The 19,433-nt window shown below is 43.1% G+C and overlaps 1 protein-coding gene across 2 annotated transcripts in view; it reads right to left on the bottom strand.

The window, feature by feature from the left end:
- The window catches only part of ano2b (anoctamin 2b), a 67,030-nt gene that overhangs the window by 32,421 nt on the left and 15,176 nt on the right, over window positions 1-19,433 (bottom strand). The window contains exons 3-19 of one of the 2 annotated variants that reach the window (XM_068716992.1): window positions 17,937-18,035; window positions 16,267-16,418; window positions 15,857-15,911; window positions 15,711-15,762; window positions 13,498-13,553; window positions 12,374-12,421; window positions 11,506-11,570; window positions 10,514-10,648; window positions 9,482-9,642; window positions 8,608-8,690; window positions 8,299-8,388; window positions 6,437-6,520; window positions 2,239-2,313; window positions 1,794-1,995; window positions 509-620; window positions 248-305; window positions 46-146 (exon numbers count right to left, since the gene is read on the bottom strand). In XM_068716992.1, coding sequence (XP_068573093.1) covers window positions 46-146; window positions 248-305; window positions 509-620; window positions 1,794-1,995; window positions 2,239-2,313; window positions 6,437-6,520; window positions 8,299-8,388; window positions 8,608-8,690; window positions 9,482-9,642; window positions 10,514-10,648; window positions 11,506-11,570; window positions 12,374-12,421; window positions 13,498-13,553; window positions 15,711-15,762; window positions 15,857-15,911; window positions 16,267-16,418; window positions 17,937-18,035 — 1,628 coding nt within the window. The remainder of the gene's footprint in view (window positions 1-45; window positions 147-247; window positions 306-508; window positions 621-1,793; window positions 1,996-2,238; window positions 2,314-6,436; window positions 6,521-8,298; window positions 8,389-8,607; window positions 8,691-9,481; window positions 9,643-10,513; window positions 10,649-11,505; window positions 11,571-12,373; window positions 12,422-13,497; window positions 13,554-15,710; window positions 15,763-15,856; window positions 15,912-16,266; window positions 16,419-17,936; window positions 18,036-19,433) is intronic. The other variant, XM_068716993.1, reaches the window with a different exon arrangement.

The following is a 19,433-nucleotide window of genomic DNA, read 5'->3' as shown; positions in this document are numbered from 1 at the left end:
CCAAGTGAGCACATACTAAAAACAGAAGTAATGTAGTCTACTCACGGGATGCCGATCTCAAAGATGTTGTTCTGGATCAGCTGCTTCCCCAGCATGATGATGCTGAGCTGAATGCACAGCTCAATGAGGCAGCCTCCTGGCGCACACTGAGGGAGACACGCACCTCGTTTGTACATTCATTCATTATCGCGTTACCTTTTGCTCATTCAGCCAAATGAAAGGAAACACGGATGCAAAGGTAACGAACCTCTTCCATCCGATAATCGTTGAAGACGTACACGTAGTTTCCAGGTCGACCAGCAAACCTGCGAGAAAAAAAACACAATTAGGACTGAGCAGCTGCACTTGGATTCACCCGTTTTTTCATCAATAAACTGAAGGATTAAACGCTCCTTCGTGGTTTGAGACAATGCTCCTCATTAAGCTGAATGAAACCCATTGGGTTAGCTGAAAAACGCACTGTTTCACAGGACAGCGCTGCACTAAAACACTCCTACGCAGGACTTACCGTCCCTTGAAGAAGGCCACGTAAAAGATGGGCGCGTACGCGTTCATGAACTTGAGCAGGAAGGCTTTCAGGATGAGGCGCTCCTCAAAGTTGGTTTCCGTTTTGGGAATCTCTGAAAGACAGGTGAAGTGGGACTATAAGAAAGATTTGGCGTGGTGTTGTTTTGTGAGGACGGCAAGCAGGTTGGAAAGAATGTCAAAGGCGCTTAATTTTAACTTCAGAGTATCTATGAATGTGGAAATGAGTAACACGTTTATAATTGGGTTATTGGAGAATCCCGCGTATGTGTTTGCACATGTAAACACAATATCTTGTTTTCAGAAGCCGGGATAAGCCCCTAGCCCGTTTATGAGAAACCAGAATATGTATATGTAATATATTCTTCAGTGTGTCTTTAGTCCAGGCTGATAGCAACTGAACACCAAGTTTGAAGGGATGATTCTGTCTGACTCTTGAATTTGAGTCATAACATGATCACTGGGCTGAAAGTAGGATAAAATACTAACACTTTTCACATGGCACATCCATGCACTCTCTCACACACACACACACACACACACACACACACACATACACACACTCCCTCTTTCTCACACTTCTCTGTCCCATTATTTTCCTCTATTTCAGAGGTTTTGAATATGACTGTAAGTGTGGTTGAAACCTCCTGGGATGACTGATGGGACGACTGGAGCGTGAAAACATCAAAGTTTCATCAAACTGCCCACCAAGAAGCAGAAAGACTCTTACTGTCTCTCGCACACCCAAATACTCCCATACAGATGATGATTACGTAAAAACAATTGTGACTTTGTGCTTTTTTTTAAACGTTTTCGAAATATGGCATCGTGTTGAGGATAATATGATTGTATCACATAAAGAATTTATGTAAATGTAGAACAGGTAAATGTAAGCTGGATATTGAGCTCAGTAAATTCAGTAAAAAGCTACAGCCAGCTACGGTTAGCTTAGCCTAGCACAACGACTTAAGGCAAGGGGAAACAGCTATTTGTTGTGCTAAACTAAGCTAACCATTGCCGGCTCTAGCTTCATATTTAGCGTCTCATTTAATCTTGGCATGGAAGCAAATAAATGTTTTAATTATAATTTAGTAATTGAGATAGAATGACTCTGAAATTGTTGAGGCTAGCTAGGAATTCTAGTTTTAGCATTGTTCGTAAATGTTTTTTGTGTTTTCTCAGTTTGTTTGTGTGTTCCAAATTTGCAACCTATTGGGTTCTCGAAGTCACCGCGCTATAAGAGCAAATGACTGTTTGTATTTCTGTACCTAGCTCTGTCAGCCACAATGCCACTGCGCCGTAGATTTCATCGAGGATCAGAATAACCACCAGGTTGATGATGACCGCGGTGGCCGTCACCGTCACCCGAACATTGGACTTGGTCTCCGGGTCGGGGCTCATCGCCATCAGGGCCGACACCGTGATGCGGTAGATGATGACGCCGAAAACAGCTGAAAACGTCAAGCCAAACTGGGAGCAGAAAGGAAGGAATAAAAGAAAATAAATAAGTCATTTCTCGACCATATTTGTCTTATGGTCGCAGTGCAGAGGCAGGAATTAATATTTCAAAGACCACATCAAAGTAGGTCAATCATATTCTCATTTATGTACATTAACTGTGTGTTTATCTTTCAATTTAAAGTGCTTTCACCACACATGCTGAGCAAATGTATGATCCTAAGCAGAGCATTAGGCAGCTTTTTATGTACTAACCATAAAGAGGATAGAGGAAACGTTGATGAAGTATCCAGGAAGACGGTCTTTCCAGGTCAACTTCTCTATGGCAGCCTGACAGGGAGGACAGTGGGAAACATGGGAGGAAAAGAGAGACGGAAAAGTTGTCAGTCACTCATACAATGGCCGATGCTTTATCAACTATTGTTTGGGAAACCTGTGATGCGGAACACAGAGATACTGAGACGTCATAAAAGAGAAGAAAGAAAGAAAAAGAAGCTAAAGCTTATCTATCTCTGAAGTGTCCTGATGTGAAAAGCATCATCACAGTTAATTTTACTCCTTTCAAACGGTTTGTAAAAGCCGAATGGAGAGTCGAGCAGCATCTGCTATTCACCGCCTCCACAGGAAGTGCTTCCACGTCTCAAAAGAGAGACATAAAGGAGCACAATGGTCCGTTTTACAGTTTGCATCCTACATTTAGAGACCAGCTGGGAACAAGTGTTTTCCTTTCCAGGCACTAATATGGGGATTTCATTGAAATGAAAAAAAAAAAAAACAGTGTGCATAAAACGTGGATCAGTAAAGCCATCTTTGTGACAGCCTGTTAATAACTAACTGACCTCTGACCTCCCTGGTCCCTGGAGGGCGAGGAGTGGCAATAAAAGCGATGATTGTGTTGTTATTTTGTGCTCCTTCTTCGGGAAAGATGAAGAAAAAAAAATCCAAAAGACAGCGTTGTGAAAGCTGGACTCAATTCTGAAAGTTCTGAATGGTCCGGTGCTCAACAGGGAGGCAGAAATATCTGCTGACTCCACCATTCTAATGAGTGTTTATGGCATGGCTCCCTGAATTCAAAACCAGTGGGAGATACTTATCTGGGCAGGCAGGGAGTTTACACACAGACCACATAATAAGGCCTGTACATTGAAACGCCATCAATATGCAAATAAACATGACAACACCACCATCTTGTGGATACACTGGCACAGTGCATGCTTACTCTGCTCACACAGACATCCACACAACAACCTGAACTTCATCCAACACAACGCTCTTTACTTTAACGCCGTTTTGCTGAACCTATAAATAGCACATTTTAAATAATAATGATAATTAAAACATACAGTATGTATATACTGTTTTATACGGCCACTGACTGCCTGCTGGCTCCCCGGCCAATAGTGACAACACAGTGCACACATAGAGGTTGACTAACCTGAGGGAAGGACTTATTGGGGGACGGAAAGACCTTCAGACTGGGAGTGTGAGTGATGGTTGGTAGGGACAGCCGTCACAGTGAATAGTTGTAGTAAATGGGTCAGGTGTTATATTGGGCTTGTTACCTCCGTTGAGGAAAGCCCAGCAAAGTCTCTCTCTCTCTCTCTCTCTCTCTCTCTCTCTCTCTCTCTCTCTCTCTCTCTCTCTCTCTCTCTCTCTCTCTCTCTCTCTCTCTCTCTCTCTCTCTCTCTCTCTCTCTCTCTCTCTCTCTCTCTCACCTTGGTTGTCCTTTAGTGTGTTTGGGCTTGCTGAGCAGATTAGCTGGGAAGCAATGAAAATATGTGCAACAAAATCATATCAGCATGCCTAATGTTAATGTTCCAGGTGCTTTATTCTATAAAATAAAATACACAAGCATACAGTGCATTCAGAGCTATGTGCAAACACATTTAGTTAGATATTTATCTACACACTAGGGCTGCACAACAAATTCTTTCAGCAGCAACATTATGATGTGCGAAAGTGATGCTCACATCTAACTCGTAAGTCCAAGTTAAGTGTGTCAAGTCTTTGGTCACAAGTCAAGTCTCTTATGGTTATAATAAAATGTTTTATCATCTGCTGCATGTCTGCTTAGAACAGTCATTTCCAAAGACTGGGTCGGGACTCACAGATGTGTCGCAGGAGATTTTATTATGGTTTATGTTTTTATTTTAATTTTATTATGCCAAAGAAATGTGCAGAATTACTTCCCTAGTCTTTCATTTAACATGTACTGTATCTCTGCAGTACACCAAGTTATTTTGGATTATTGCAGAAAGCACGCTCGGTGGCAAACAAATGCGAGTGATACTTATACGCTTTGATCAGAAAGATAATCTTCACAAATGATTTTTGAGGCATTAATGCAATTGCCCAGAAGTAGAAAGCTAACTTTAGGCTAGAAACAAACTACACTACAGTTGCGTGAGTATACACAAGGAAGCTGTAAAAGCAGACTTGTTGGCGTGATGACGTTTAGTAGTCTCATTTAGCCTTTTTTTAAGACACGTAAAAGCTTCAAAATAGATAATAGAGATATTTACGCACCAATTTTATATCGTAGAACAAAACTTTCAAATCTCTTCAGCTTGTGTTAACCCCAGACCTTATTTCAGGCATCTAACCAAAAACCCATTGACGGTGCAAAAATGCTGACTCGTTTCCGTGTTTTAGGGTTTATTTTTAAAAGTTTTATTTTTTCTCTTCTTAGGCTGCTGGGTCAGTGAGTTAAAGGACTTATACTGTTGGAATCTGTATTTTGGCTGCGTGTTCATTTAGTTGCTCGGTGCTTTGTGGTTTGTTAAGTTAAAATTGGTAATCATGAGCTTTTAGCAGAGCCTCTTCCAGTTGTGTAGGAGGAATGTGTTGCTACATGTTTAACATGTCCTTATCTGGTGTTTGTTGCAATCACGCAATACATCACATTTTAGAGATGCAAAAAAATTATCGTGGAGCTGTCATGTGGTTCCTTGCTGTTATGATGTTGAAATAATTCTTAAATAATAGTCAACCAGTTAAGAAATGCAAGCAAATGAAGATCTTGGGTCGTATAGCTAAAATATTTAAAATTATCCTGTATGTAAAATCGTATGTCTCACATTATTAACGCTGACAGCTCCTTATTTAAAATGATGTGAGAAGTCCATCACTGAGGAACAAACGTGGCTTCAGTCAATAAATAAACCAGAAGGGAACAAAACAAAAAAAAGAACTGCATGTCCGTCATATTTCAAAGTGCCACATTGCCAAATGAATGTTAATATGGTTTGTAGGAGTCATGAAAAAAGAAATAAAGGCGTGTCTATTCGATAACTGTATGTCAGTGGTGTTTGAGATGTTGACGTCTTGTGACGTCTCATTCTTTGTCAATATAATCTCTAGATTTGATGCTACAGTACATCCACTGTCTCAGGTAGCAAAAGTGTGTGTGTGTGTGTGTGTGTGTGTGTGTGTGTGTGTGTGTGTGTGTGTGTGTGTGTGTGTGTGTGTGTGTGTATATATAAAAAAGAGAGAGAAAGAAAGGTCTGTGTCGCCATAGTGACGTTCCCTTATCTTACCCCTGGCTTCCTGCCCAGCATGCCTCACTCCCACTCAGCCGCCCTCCCTCTGTTTCTCTCCATCCCACTGCTTCTCCAGGTCTCTCTTTATTCGTACGTCTCTCTCGCTTGTCTCTTTCTCTTTGTCTCCGCTCGTGTCTCGTGTTCTTTTGTGTCTTTATTTAATTTAGTTCCACGGACGGTCGCTTGCAGATGCGGAAATACAGTTACACCATTCACAACAGCAGGTGTGCAGACGTTCCTCTCAGCGGACATGTTGACCTGTCACTGGCAGTGAAAGCTCTGCATTTTCCCAAAACAGTTGTACTTTGTAGATTTGAGCAAACATCACTAAAACAGCAGCGTGTAGTATATTTCTTGGCGACTATTTTCAGCTGCGGACTAATACACATTTGGTAACTAGGAAGTATTTAAGCCTCAAATAAAGTTCTTGCTTTTCAGACTCACTTATTGACCTTTTCCCTCTGCTTTGGAACAAAAACAGTCCACCTGTTGGAGCCTCTGTTTGCGTTCATACTGACTGTATTTGTACACTCAGTTATTATTGATGTCGTTTTTTGCACAGTGGAAGAGATGAGCTGTGGGTCGTGATGTCCAACTTCAACTAGCCAACAGACCCAGAAATAACACTTCTGTCATGCTTTCAGACCCACAAAGACACTTAAAAAGATGATTAAGGCTCAGCTAGTTGCTGTGACCATCAGATATCTGGAATAATGTTTAAAATAAAAAAAAAATAAAAGAATGCAAAAGAAGTTGCACACACAAATACCTGAGGAGTTGAGACTGTAGAAGCCAGAGGATGGGACAGGAAGAGAAGAACAGATAGGCAGCAGCCAGCAGCAGAGGGAGTAAGTGGAGAGGAGAGGAGAAGAGAGGGAAAGGGAGGTGAGGAGGAAGAGGAGAGGAGAGGTTACCGGTATTCCTGCAGCCATGGCAGACAGTAGTTTTTGTCTCCATCTGTCCTTCCCTGTCACTGTCCCATCCTGCTGCTTCTCTGGCTGCAAGACAGAGGGACAGGTTACACACACACACACACACACACACACACACACACACACACACACACACACACACACACACACAGACAAAGAAAAACACATTCATTCATAATCATATGTAAACATCTGCACAATCATGCCATTTTCTGACCATCTACTGTCTTCATCTCATTTCTATGAATATAGTTATATTATTGGTAGTAATTAAGCCAATAGCAGCTACAGACTAAACTATCTGATGTATTTATCTCTCTGTGTATCACCATATGGTAGCAGCCTATTCACACTAATAAAGTTAAATGCAGAGAGCCAGTGTTTTTAGGTGTGAATCCCAACCTCTATGTTCTCATGACCACAGCCCACTAGGACCTTTAGTCAAATCGACAGCTGATTTGTAGGATCTGTGTTGTAATGTATCTCAGTGTCACAAAATGTCTGATAATATCTAACGGATTAGACAAGTCTGAGTGGTAATCGTATAATTGTATTTATAAAATGGGTAGCCCAAATCAAGCAATCTGATTGGTTCACATTTGGGATATAACACCCACATAACACTGCTATGACATCGAATTCCTTTGATGTGTGTTCACAGGGGGATCACTTCTGCCTACGTGGGACAGGGCACAGATACAAAGTAACAAAAAAATGGAAACATTGAAGGTCTGTGGAGGAGCGGATCGAGTAGTGCCAAACAACATGAAGCGCTACGTAAATAAGAGGTTCCACAATGTTGCCCAGAATATGCGACAAGCAGGAATGCAGCAGAAATACACTAACCACTGCCTCCAGCAGCACGATTCCGAAACTATCTGATGACACCAGGGAGATCATGACCCGTAGCTTCTCCAAAGCTATTGGCAACCAAGACTCTGGAACTGGAGAAAGTGGAGCAACATCCTCAACACACCTCCACCTATCACTCAATCCAAATCAATGCAACGCTAGCCAGTGAAGGAAAATAGAAATATGCTAGCTGCTAGCGTACATTTCATAGCAAGTGCCTCGTCAGTGCAGCCCAGGAATAATCATTATTATTTAAATACAAAAATATACAAATTGAACTGTGTTTATCACTTTCGTATTGCCATAAATAATGAACCATTTTAATTCCTTGTGGCAGAACTGTGAGGTGTTTTTCTCCTTTTCCGGAAACACAGCCAGAAGGTGGCGCGTGTCGATACCAGTGGGATCCTCCAGGTTTCCTGTGCTGCTGTCCTCAGATCAGGGTTTGTGATGTTTGCGGTGGTGGTCGCACGCCGCGCCAATCAGTTCCTGCCTCACTCGGGCCGTGGCAGTAGGCCATCTGTTGCCCAAGCGGCATGTATGTGGGCCAACAGGACTCAATGTGATTGACCCAATTTACAGAGGGGAATCTAGATCAATCCCAATCATCAGATTATCACACTAATGTTTGACTCACGCTTTGGAGAGCAAACTCTCTGGATCCATCTGGTTCATCGGGAGCCGTCTGACTCCAAAATGTGACGACTGAGCCAGATGGAAGAGTCTCATGATCAACTGATAGCGGTTTGTTTCACCCACAGAACGCAGTACAGTGTTCGCAAGGCATGATGGGAATATATAGTGTGTGTCTTAAATGAATGTCTTGCTGTGAAATAAGAGTATCCCTGTGTGATACCTTTCCATTGGTAATGCTGAAAGTCAGGTTCAGCTACAAGAATGGAAGTCACACATGTCCGTGTTTTAGTTAGGTATGTAAACAGGCTTTGTGGGAAATGTGGTCCTCAGCGTTTAGATAACAAGTGGTTCCCTACCTCGTTCTTTTTCTTCTTCTTCTTCTTAGTTTTCTGCTTCCTCTGCCTCTTCTGGAGGAGGATGGTCTCATATTTTGGCCTGGGATGTTCCTGAGGAGAAAGAGTCAAATACTTGTAGGGTATGCACATGTGTGTCCTCTGTATGTGTGCATGTGTACAGCCTCTTGCATTGGACGATTCTCAAGCAGATGATTTGTTTAATGCCGGTGTCTCCAGGAACTGGTATTGTACCGTAGGAATAATAGATATTGGTGTTGACATACAGCATGTGCTTTAGTGAACTTCTATGAGCGTGTGTGCTGCGTGTACCTCATCCTCCTCGATGCCGGTCAGATCCCAACTGAAGCTCAAACTGATCTGGCGGCGCTTCCAGTGTTCCAGGAACAGTACCGCTACACACACACACACACACACACACACACACACACACACACACACACACACACACACACACACACACACACACACACACACACACACACACACACACAGTCAAATGATTTTGATGAAAGTCTCACAGGTGAGGTGTTGATCTAAAATCCTCCAAGCCCACTTTTACAAACAATACTTTCGCAAAGTCTTAGAAATCCACACCATGAAGTTACTAGAATCACTGGTTTTACGTAATCTGCAAAGCTCATAGTCTTTTGTTCAACTTGAGTAACTTATTTTCTGGAGCTTCCAAACTCATGAAAGCTCTGGAAAAGGCTCAAATATTTAACACACTACAGTTTCCAACGTCAGAAATCTACTTTCACACCCAATTCATTTTTTTCAATATATATTTTGTAAAGGTTTAAACAGATTTTCAGGAGGATTTCCTTTTGTCTGCACAAATTTAAAAGCTGTTTTCCCATTTCCTGCTATTGGAGCATGCTGTTCAATGCCAATTTACAGTAAACAACATCCTCTCGTGGCATAGACAGCTCTCACGCTTTAGGTTTTAAACAAAGAAAAGAAAAATTGGACGAAGCATGAAGTATTTGGACTGCAAGCTTTACATTTTAGATTGTTTTAATATATTTTCTGCAGGTCTTACTTTGTTTTAGCCTGTTGCTCTCTACCAGACTTGCACTGGAGGTGCAGGAGGTCATAAGATGAGACAAGACACCTGTTCTCTCTCTCTCTCTCTCACACACACACACACACACACACACACACACACACACACACACACCCTCACCCCAGAGGGACATGAAGATGGCGAAGAAGACGGTGGCGGGGTTGTCGAAGAGGTGTGAAGCCCTGGCGGTGCCGCAGGCCGTGCTGAGCTGCCAGAAGTCACAGGCTCCGTCGCACAGAGGACACATGGTGAAATTGAGACGCTCGTCACACATCTCCAGACTGAGAGGGGGGAGGGGGGAGGGGGGGGTCAAACGTTAAGTCTCAGAGCACCAAGATCTGACAACAAAAAAACAAAAAGAACATCCTTGTGTCTGTGTTAACCATTAGAAATGAATGGAACTTTAAACATGTTAACACAATACAAGCCTCTCTGCTTTGACCCTATCTGTAGTCAGTGTAGGTGGAATTATCAACCTTTTGCTTCATCACACACACACACACACACACACACACACACACACACACACACACACACACACACACACACACACACACACACACACACACACACACACACACAATGCCAGCCGTACCTTCTGTGTTCCTCCCACACGAGCCTGTCTATAGCCAGATACAGCAGGTATCTTGGCAATCCCTGTCTAGTGTGTGTGTTTGTGTGTGTGTGTGTGTGTGTGTGTGTGTGTGTGTGTGTGTGTGTGTGTGTGTGTGTGTGTGTGTGTGTGTGTGCGTGCGTGCGTGTGTGTGTACGTGTGTGTGCGTGCGTGTGTGTGTACGTGTAACGGCATGTGTGTGTATATTTAAATTGTGGTGAGAAGAAATCATGATTGTGCTTCTATGTAGGATTGTAGGATTTTATCTGGCATCACTGTCACTTAAAGGTTTAAAATGCAGCATTTTCCCAGCGTTCAAAGTTGGCCCCTCCTCCTCGGCTCAGGAGTCAAAAGTGATGCTCGAGAAGAATTATTTTATTATCAGTCTCTACATTGTTTTGTTCGTAAAGTGCTGCATGTTATACCTTTAACGTCTTCAAAGTAAATATCATGTGAATTCTTGAGTTATGGAGTTTCGTGTGGTCACAGTGACCTTTGACCACCAAATTACGCTGTCACCGGTGTAAAAATTGCAGTACCTGGGTATGTCAGTATCCACTGTTGCCACCCCATAGCAAAACACAATGATTCCCACTATGGAGGCCGGTATCAGCAGCTGAGTGTAAACACCGAGCCATGCGAAGTACAGACCGATCTTCTCCCCGAAGTACTTCCTGCGGGGGTCAAAGGTCAGGGATTAGGAGGGGAAAGTGCCAGTAGAGGCCATGGCATAATAGACTGTGTAGACTTAAGCAGCACACAACACAGGTGTGAGAACCCTCATGTGGTGTTTGATCCTTAAATAGAGTAAGAAGCAAGCCAATGTTTTATTTAGGGCTCTCGTTGTTTACACTGACTGTTTCACAAAGCACTCCCTTTGAGATTGGATTACAAACTCTGCCTGCTATGCTAGGAACACTTAAAACTCAGCTACTCTGCCTCTTCAGGACTGTGTGGTTGACAAAAACAAAAAGCCCTCGTAGAAACAATCCAAACTGTTTCAAACTTGGGCAGGATGTAGAACCCCTTTGCTCATAATAAGAGTCTTTATAGGGTCTTTACCCATCCTTATACGTGTTCTTTTGATCGGTGGTACTTGCTGAGGGCAAAACACAATCATGGAGTAAACAATATTGTCTTAATCATTATTCTTTTGTGTTCAAAGTTTAATATTCTCCTCCTCATTTTTTATTTAAAAGACAAGTTATACACACATATCCATATGTACATTTAAAGTTATTGGTCTTAATTGCCAAAGAGGGAATTCCATTCTAAAAAGACTATAACTTTGGGAGATAACCCCTTGATCTGGCTAACTCAGACTGCTGAAGAATTAATTTTTGCACAGAACGAGGACTGGATTTAATCACTCTTACAGTGGGGTTGAGCTAGAAAGGGATCACTTTACAGCCAGTATGGAGCAGAGACAGTAAACAAACTACACTAACCACAATGCACTGCGACATCTTTTATCTTGGGTTGACAATTAGATGAAAAGCAAAAACGTGTGGTGGTGCTGCTGAGACATTACCTGACCAGATCAATGGGCTGGTACTTGTAAAAGGCAGAGTATCTGGCCCACTCGTCGTGCAGAACCTGGCAACAGATGGGAACGAGTCAGTGTGGGTGTGTGTTGTATGCTTACTAGTTGTAGCAAGTCGGAAATCAACAAACAATCCTCTGAGGCCGAGCTGATCCGGAGGTAGAAATAATCTGATTGGTTGAGTTAAACCTCAGTGGATGAAGTCAAATAAAAGTTTGAGTGACACGATGCTAAACGCCAAGAGAAGGGAGGGAAAAGAAGACCACGACAAACCATCTGGTTAAACAGTCATTAGTGACGTGATCGGAATTAACGGAAAATTAAGAAGTGGATGTTTATGCTTGTCATTTATATTTTGTTTGCTGTTGTTTTGTGCTAACCTACACTCCAAAAAACTGTTTTTGTTTTGCTCCTTCCTTTGAAATTCAAGTCTGCCGACGGATTTTGTTTTCTGTCTTCGCCGCAGCTCCGTCTGAGAAATGTTTGTTGAACTTAAACTCCAATCTGTGGCGGTGTAACACAGATGGGAAGGAGGGACATTCTCAGAAAGGAAGAAGGAGAAGAGATGAAGATTACGTAGAGGGAACTAATGTTTAAAAAAGAGGAGCATCCCTTGCATTCCAGCGAAATTAAAAGGTTGCGTACTGCAGACTTTTACATATTTTTTATTTCGGCGTTCTAAATGGCTCCAGCACTGTTTCACATTAGCAAGGTCACTTTCTGAGGAACTAGAGCAGTGGCAGGCTTTTGTAGTTTTTTCATTAGACGGACAAATGAATGAGAGGAGGAGGAGGAGAAGAGGAGGGAAGCAGGGAGAGATCAAGAAAGATGGAGAGATGAGAGAGGAGTCATCTACCTGTCTGTCGCTCCTCTCCTCGAGCTGTCCGATGACTTTATAGTCACCCTGAGGAGCGAGAAGAGAGGGTGAGTGCACACAGGGATGCAAACAAACACAAACCTATCACAGACAGCACACTGTGCACACTCTCTCTCTCTCACACACACACACACACACACACACACACACACACAATATGAATCCGGAACTAACCACTGACCTGCACTGGTTAAAGTTTACTTTTACCCATTGTGCATCTCTTTGCTCTGGTGTCTTTAGAGGACAAAATATCCTCGTCAAAAAAATGCCATATACATTGATATTATTTAGCTGAATTGCATCAAACACTACAGTGCTACATAATACGTCAGGGATGCTGCTAGTAGAGTCCAGGAAAAAAGCATGTATTTGCCCCAAAATGACTCAATCTGGTGTAAAATTTTAAAAAATAAATAAATACAGGGCTCTAGATTGAAAGCCTGGTATATAGAATGCATATTTTTATACTGTAATGGCTGTGGGGTCAAAAACTGGGGTTCAAATTTTAACATTTTTGTCAGAGCATCTGTATTTTCTCTACTGTTTATTTTAGACTTATTAGTAGGGCTGAGGTTGAATGTTCAAAATGTGAACAAATAAAATAAACTCACATCCTTGACAAAATTGATGAAATATGCATTAACACTACCAAAATGTTTAGAAATTGAAAAAAAATGCTAGAGACTGCAGAGACTTAAAACCTGCTTCAGCCCGTGAATAAGTCACTGTGTCTCTCACTAACCTTTAATTTTTTAAGGACATCTCATCATAGCAATGCAGTTGAAAGCAGGGATTGTTGTGAGCCCCCTTCCTAGTTTGTGCCTCTAATGTGCTTGAAGATAGCTATAAATATTTGAGAATATTAGCTTCAACAGCCGAAAATCTTTTCTTCCATTCTAAATTTTTTGGCCTCGTGGCTACAGAAGCAAACGTCGCAGTACCTGCATGCACCTGTCGCACAAAAGTACAATATGCAGGAAGCAACGAAGCTTCCACTGCGACTTCTTGTACAAGCAATCTTCTGTTCTCCGCAAATTGAATACTGCAGCGAATTAAACTGAAACCGATGGGCGTCTGCTGGGAATTCTCAACCTCACACTTACATCGTGCAGAGGGAAGGCGGCGTCATATACTCCTTTAGCTATCAACGTGCTGATGCCTGGGAAAGAAAGAAAGAAAGAAAGAAAGAAAGAGAGAGAGAGATTATAGACAACCCTAAGGGAGTATTTGAACATCACTAGGGGTGCTTTTCTCCTTTTGCCTTGTCACCCGGATCATCATTGAATCCTTCATGTCGCCTTATATTTTACATTTTCTGTATCTATTGGAGGGAAAGGGATGATGGAAAAGAACCGTAATTCAACCTAAAACTTCAGTAGTAGTTTGGGCCGGAGAAATCCAAGCCGCCGGTGAAGTAACAGTTGAGTCACTGGCATTAAGGAGCGAGTTTACACCAAATGTGCACCGAGATGATGCGTGAAATGATGCACCTACTGTTATTTATCTTACATCCAGCCCTGCAACGCTGCTCTGTGTGCGCGGAGCAGACATGAGGCCGCGCACCGCTTTAACTCAGCTTCTCGGTATCGAGGCATGCTAGGATTTCGGTTACACAGGTGCCGTTTTTAGTCCTTGGAAAATGTTCATGTGTGGAAGCGGGTTTGGCCTGACCTGACCTGCAAATGTCACGCTGACGCATTAGATGACCTGGCACACGCAACCGTATCTTTCATCAAAGTGATCGATCAATTCGTTATCGAGGGGGGGGGGCTTTGCAGTGCAGTGATTAGCCGTGCTATCATTTGAAACTCACGACACACAATACAAACTTATGAATGCTCACTCAACCGGCTAGATACAACTACAACTCCCAGAGGCGCGCCGCTTCAGTCTCTGCCTGACCCAAGAAGTGTGACCCACTTGAGGAGATGGAGAGAGACGCAGGGAGTGAGCTCTGTCTGTGTGTGTGTGTGTGTGTGTGTGTGTGTGTGTGACAAAATGTGTATACCAATCATGAAAAGAGAAGAGAAAAATAGAGGTTAAGGAGATGCAACTCTCATTTTCTCTCCCCTTCTTCCCCTGCGGCACCCTCAGTACCCTCTGGCTCAGACCTTCTGCTGTGGTGGGACCGCCAACCAGACATATGGTGGACACTGGAAATGAAACGGGCTCATTTCTAAATGGGACTGGTGGGTCTCATGCTTGCAAAGGCAGCTGTTCTCTGCATATCATTAAAAAAATCCACGCACACACACACACACACACACACACACACACACACACACACACACACACACACACACGGTGTAAATGAGCGAAGCCACTTTCTAAGAACCGCCCAATGGGAAAGGTGTTGCCGCAAAGCCCAAACAAAACAATTTAGGGTTCAAAGGACACACTCCTTGTTTGTCTGACACGCCGCTTGACTGCTCCTCGCCATTGAACTCCCCGCCGGCATGATCAATATCGCCTCCCAGTTCACCTGTAGTCTATCAAAAGCTCCATCGCAGTTGAACCTTGAACCGCGAGTGACAGTTGGCGTTACCCTGCGCTGTCACAGCCAAACATGTAACACAATGCACCTGGGTTTAATGTTACCCTTAGAAAGGGACACAACCCGCGCTTCTGCTGATCGAGATGTTGTTAATTCTCTGTGACTCAACTGTCACCCAGCCTACAGCTGGGATTTATATTTACCAGGCTGTAGATGGTTCGTATAGCAAAAACTGCCAATCCAATCAAGTTTCAGGATATTCCAACCTCATGTTGACATATTGTAGAAATTGATTATAAAGCAGATTGCTGTATTAATACTGTGGAAGTATCATAATGCTCAATCTACAGAGAAATTCACACAGCCCGTATTCAGAAACTGTGCGTTTTATGCGAGCTGTTGTGATGTCACTATACAAGTAGCTAAACTCATACACAGTGAGTCCCACAAAAACACTGACCAAGCCAGACTGGGCGAGCGAGACTTAAAGAGACAGGCGTCTGCTCTTTTAAGCCTGAAGGCGTAGGAGATTTAGTGTCTTTTGGAGCTAATGATGCTAGCTACTTTCATTGGAAAAGAGTCGGTAACACTGGGCTGGGTTTTTCGGTTGGATCATTTATAAAATCGAGCATACTCTTAGGATTTACCAACCCTGCCTTGAAGGCTGCAGCAAGCATATTAGATCTAGAATGGGGTTCAGCTCATGTCATTCATCTAAACACTGACCAAGTCAAAATGAACCGTACATATCAATGTGAAGAATGCAAAGGACTGGTATGGGCTGCAAATGTCCAGTAACACACAAACACACACTGTCCTTACCTATGGTTTGACAGGTTCGCACACACACTGTCCGTCTCAGGATCTCATATACCTAAGACAGATGTGAGAATATCAGACTGGTGGATGCAAGCCAATCCTGGACAAAAGTTGAGGAGAATCAGAGTAAAATCCGAATGAACACTCACTATTCGGCCCCGTGTGGCGTTGTCGAAGAACAGGTCTTTAGATGTGATGTTGTATCTGAAAGAAACAGCAAAATGACTCAATAATGTCACAGAACAATATCCATGTGAAGTTTGCTCACATTAGCTAACAGTAGCCACTTAAGCTACTGGTACTAGACCGAGTGCGGATGTAGCCATGAAACCATTGAAGGTATTAAATTGACCAATGGTGCGTTTATGAATCCAACTTCTCAGTTTTTAAGATAACTAACCTGCCAGTTGTTCTTTCAAAACTTTAAACATTTTAAATTTGAGTGTCAGCACATTTGTGAAAAAACAGAGTTGGTAGTAGTGTTGTGTGTGTGTGTGTGTGTGTGTGTGTGTGTGTGTGTGTGTGTGTGTGTGTGTGTGTGTGTGTGTGTGTGTCTCACAGGTGGAGTTTGTCCCTGGTGAAGCAGTGTGTGAGAAATTTGGTGCGTTCTTGTTCCTGATGAGGTACTTTAGGCTGGAACGGGTGGTTCATTTTCCTCCACACTGTGCTCATACTGGACCCGAAACCACTCTCCTCTTTCAGCTCGTAACTCTGACGGAACACACAACACAGACTCAGTTACACATTCAAGTGCCTTTTCGGTTCTTTAGAAAATGTACAGTTGAGGCCAAAATTATTAGCCCCCCTTATGAAATTAGACAAAACTCTTGATTTCTCCATGGAAATGACCATTAACAACAAGTGTTTATAGTGTATTTGTTTCCAAAACAACAAAGACAAAATGTCCACTAAGTTTGATTAGGATATTTTATTGATACACTGAATTGAAACAAGAAAAGGCAAAAATGAGACATCCAAAATGATTAGCCCCCTGGCCATTAATAGTCAATAGTGTACCCTTTCTGAGCCACAACTGACAACAACCTCTTAGAGTAGTTCTTTATTAGGTTGGCACAGGTATCCTGAGGGATTTTGGCCCATTCTTCCATTGCAAATTCTTCCAGCTGGTCCAAATTGCGTGGTTTCTGAGCATGGACATTCACTTTGAGCACCAATCAATAGGATTGAGGTCTGGGCTCTGTGCGGGCCACTCCAGGACCTTGGTTTTGGTATCCTTCAGGAACTGTTGGACCAATTTCGATGTATGCTTTGGGTCATTGTCTTGTTGGAAGACCCAGTGACGACCTAAGGATAGACTGCGAGCAGATTTCTGCATATTATCCCTCAAAACATCAACATCATTTTCTTTTTTCATGATGCCATGCACCCGAACAAGGCTCCCTGTGCCTGAGGCTGCAAAACAGCCCCACAGCATGATGCTCCCACCACCATGTTTAACTGTGGGAACTGTGTTCTTAGGGTTGAAGGCTTCTCCCTTTCTTCGCCAAACATAAGCAACATCCATGTGCCCAAAAAGTTCCAGTTTAGTCTCATCAGACCAAAGCACAGACTTCCAAAACTCATCTTTACCTTTAAAATGTTCAAGAGCAAACCTCAGTCTGGCTGTGATGTGCCGCTCTTTGAGTAAAGGGGTTCTTCTGGGACGATGGCCCTGAAGCCCACCACGATGGAGAGCCCTCACAACTGTGTTCCTTGAAACATCAACTCCAGAAGAGGCCAGGTCAGCAACAACCATCTTGGCAGATGTCCGGGTACATGTGTGGCACAGGTGTGGCTTGAAAGCTGATTGGTTAATTAGGTGTGTTTGAAAGCAGAAATTCACATGGGGGGGTAATATTATTGACCACCCCATCAGGGGGGCTAATATTTTTGACCACCCCGTTTTTTCCCCCCGTAATGAGGGAAGCCTGCCTCCCTCATTACCACCACCCTTAACCCCAAGCACACCAGTGGAGCTGCTCAGTGGCCAGCAGAACAGACTATGGTCAGACTGGACAGCTTCCTAGTGTGACTGTGTGTAAATGTGCAAAACTCCCCTGAAGGGATAAAGGTAAAAAAACAAACAAAACTGAGCCACATACATGAGGACATCACTCAATCCTCTGCTCTCTTGGTGTCTGTCTCTTCTGTCCACAGAAATAACAAGAACTTAGCAACAAAGAGCTACTTAACATGGACCCAATGACTGCAGTGGCACTGAGATCTCACCGTCTTGGTGGGGACTTTAATCTTGAGGAACTCGGCCTCCCGACACAGTACTGGCCAGGGCGCGTGTAAACGAGTGAAGCTGGGGCCGTGGGTCTTCAACTGAAAAACAAGCAAAACTTCATGTAAAAGATATGATATATTGTTTTCATTTAATGCAACCTGGAACGCACAAAATTCATCGTTGTCAATGCGGTAAACGCGGTAGGCAAACTCAAAAGCAATATCGACGTACAAGCCCCTCAAGCACCTCGGACAAAAGGATGAAAGCGGCACGGCAACACGTTTTCAGACCCAACATGTGAACGGCTCTTAATTCTGCACTAGATGTACATCTCTATATAGATTGAGCTTGAGATATATAAAATGGGTTTCTTCAAATTGATCCTCCAACAAGATACAAGGCACTGAATTTAGCCAAAATGTAATTTTTAATACCGTAAACTTTTATGTTTCGGAAAATAAATTACTAGATTGTTTAGCCGAAACGACCTGCAGTCTTACCAGACCATCTGTCAGCACTGCGTTGCTATTCAATACAGTCCACAGACCTCAGTATGTGTTGTACCTGCCACTCAGCTACATTTGCCTTGAGACAAAACTCAAACCTGGCCTCTGGAGCTGTAACTCAACATGTCCCATGAATCGCTTTGGCTAACCAGTTTGGCCAGCAGCACTACTGGTATTTATGAAAGATAGATGTAGCCTCGCTTCCTGAGGCAAAGCCGAGAGCTGTTTTCTCTTGCAGCCTGTTCCTGACACATTGGAGGCTTTTCTTTTTTACCAATCATCTCCACCAAACAGATAGAATGTGTTTCCTGTATTTCATATAAAAATCCTGACTCATCTAGCTTGTCCTGCTAATGAATCATGGGCCAGTTGCCCACACTGTAATTATCATTTAACATTAAGATGCATTAATGCAAAATTTGATAATTAGCGGCTCCAGATAGCGTCGAAAAGGTACGTGATTGAATTATGAATATCAGTGCATTAACAAACCCACTTCTGCCTCTCTGTAGATCACTAAGGAAACAGAAAAAGCGGTGTGAGTAAAAGAGCCGGCGGGGACAACAGCCAGGTAACCTTACCCTCCTCAGACCCCCGTCAGCTCCTGCTAGAGGGGAGGGAGGGGGGGGCAGGAAACCTGAAACGATTCCCTTTCTCCTCTCTCGACTCCTACTCTCCTGAGATCTTTCACTCCCCCTCACCACATATATTACTGTACCTTCTGCTGCCCGCTAGACGCCGTCTCACTGACTGATTGACTGACTGGCTGACTCACTAACTGTCACTCCTGCTCCTCTTAGATTTCATTATCTTTCCCCCCTCACGCACATCCACACCGTCCTTTGTCCTACTCAGGGACACGACGGAGCGTAAAGCCACCTGAGTTTTAGACCTCTTTTAATAGAATAGATACATTTTTTACACAACACCTGTAGGACAAACGTTTGCAGGTGACTTGCGGGTTTTGCTTTTAAAACAGTTTTTAAATCG

Source organism: Cebidichthys violaceus, unplaced genomic scaffold (assembly GCF_023349555.1).
Source record: "Cebidichthys violaceus isolate CVI_PGR_0920_01 unplaced genomic scaffold, fCebVio1.0.p SCAF_21, whole genome shotgun sequence".
In the NCBI taxonomy this organism is placed as follows: Eukaryota; Metazoa; Chordata; class Actinopteri; order Perciformes; family Stichaeidae; genus Cebidichthys; species Cebidichthys violaceus.
Note: the sequence above shows the minus strand (reverse complement) of the source record. Positions and strands in the feature narration are given on the sequence as shown.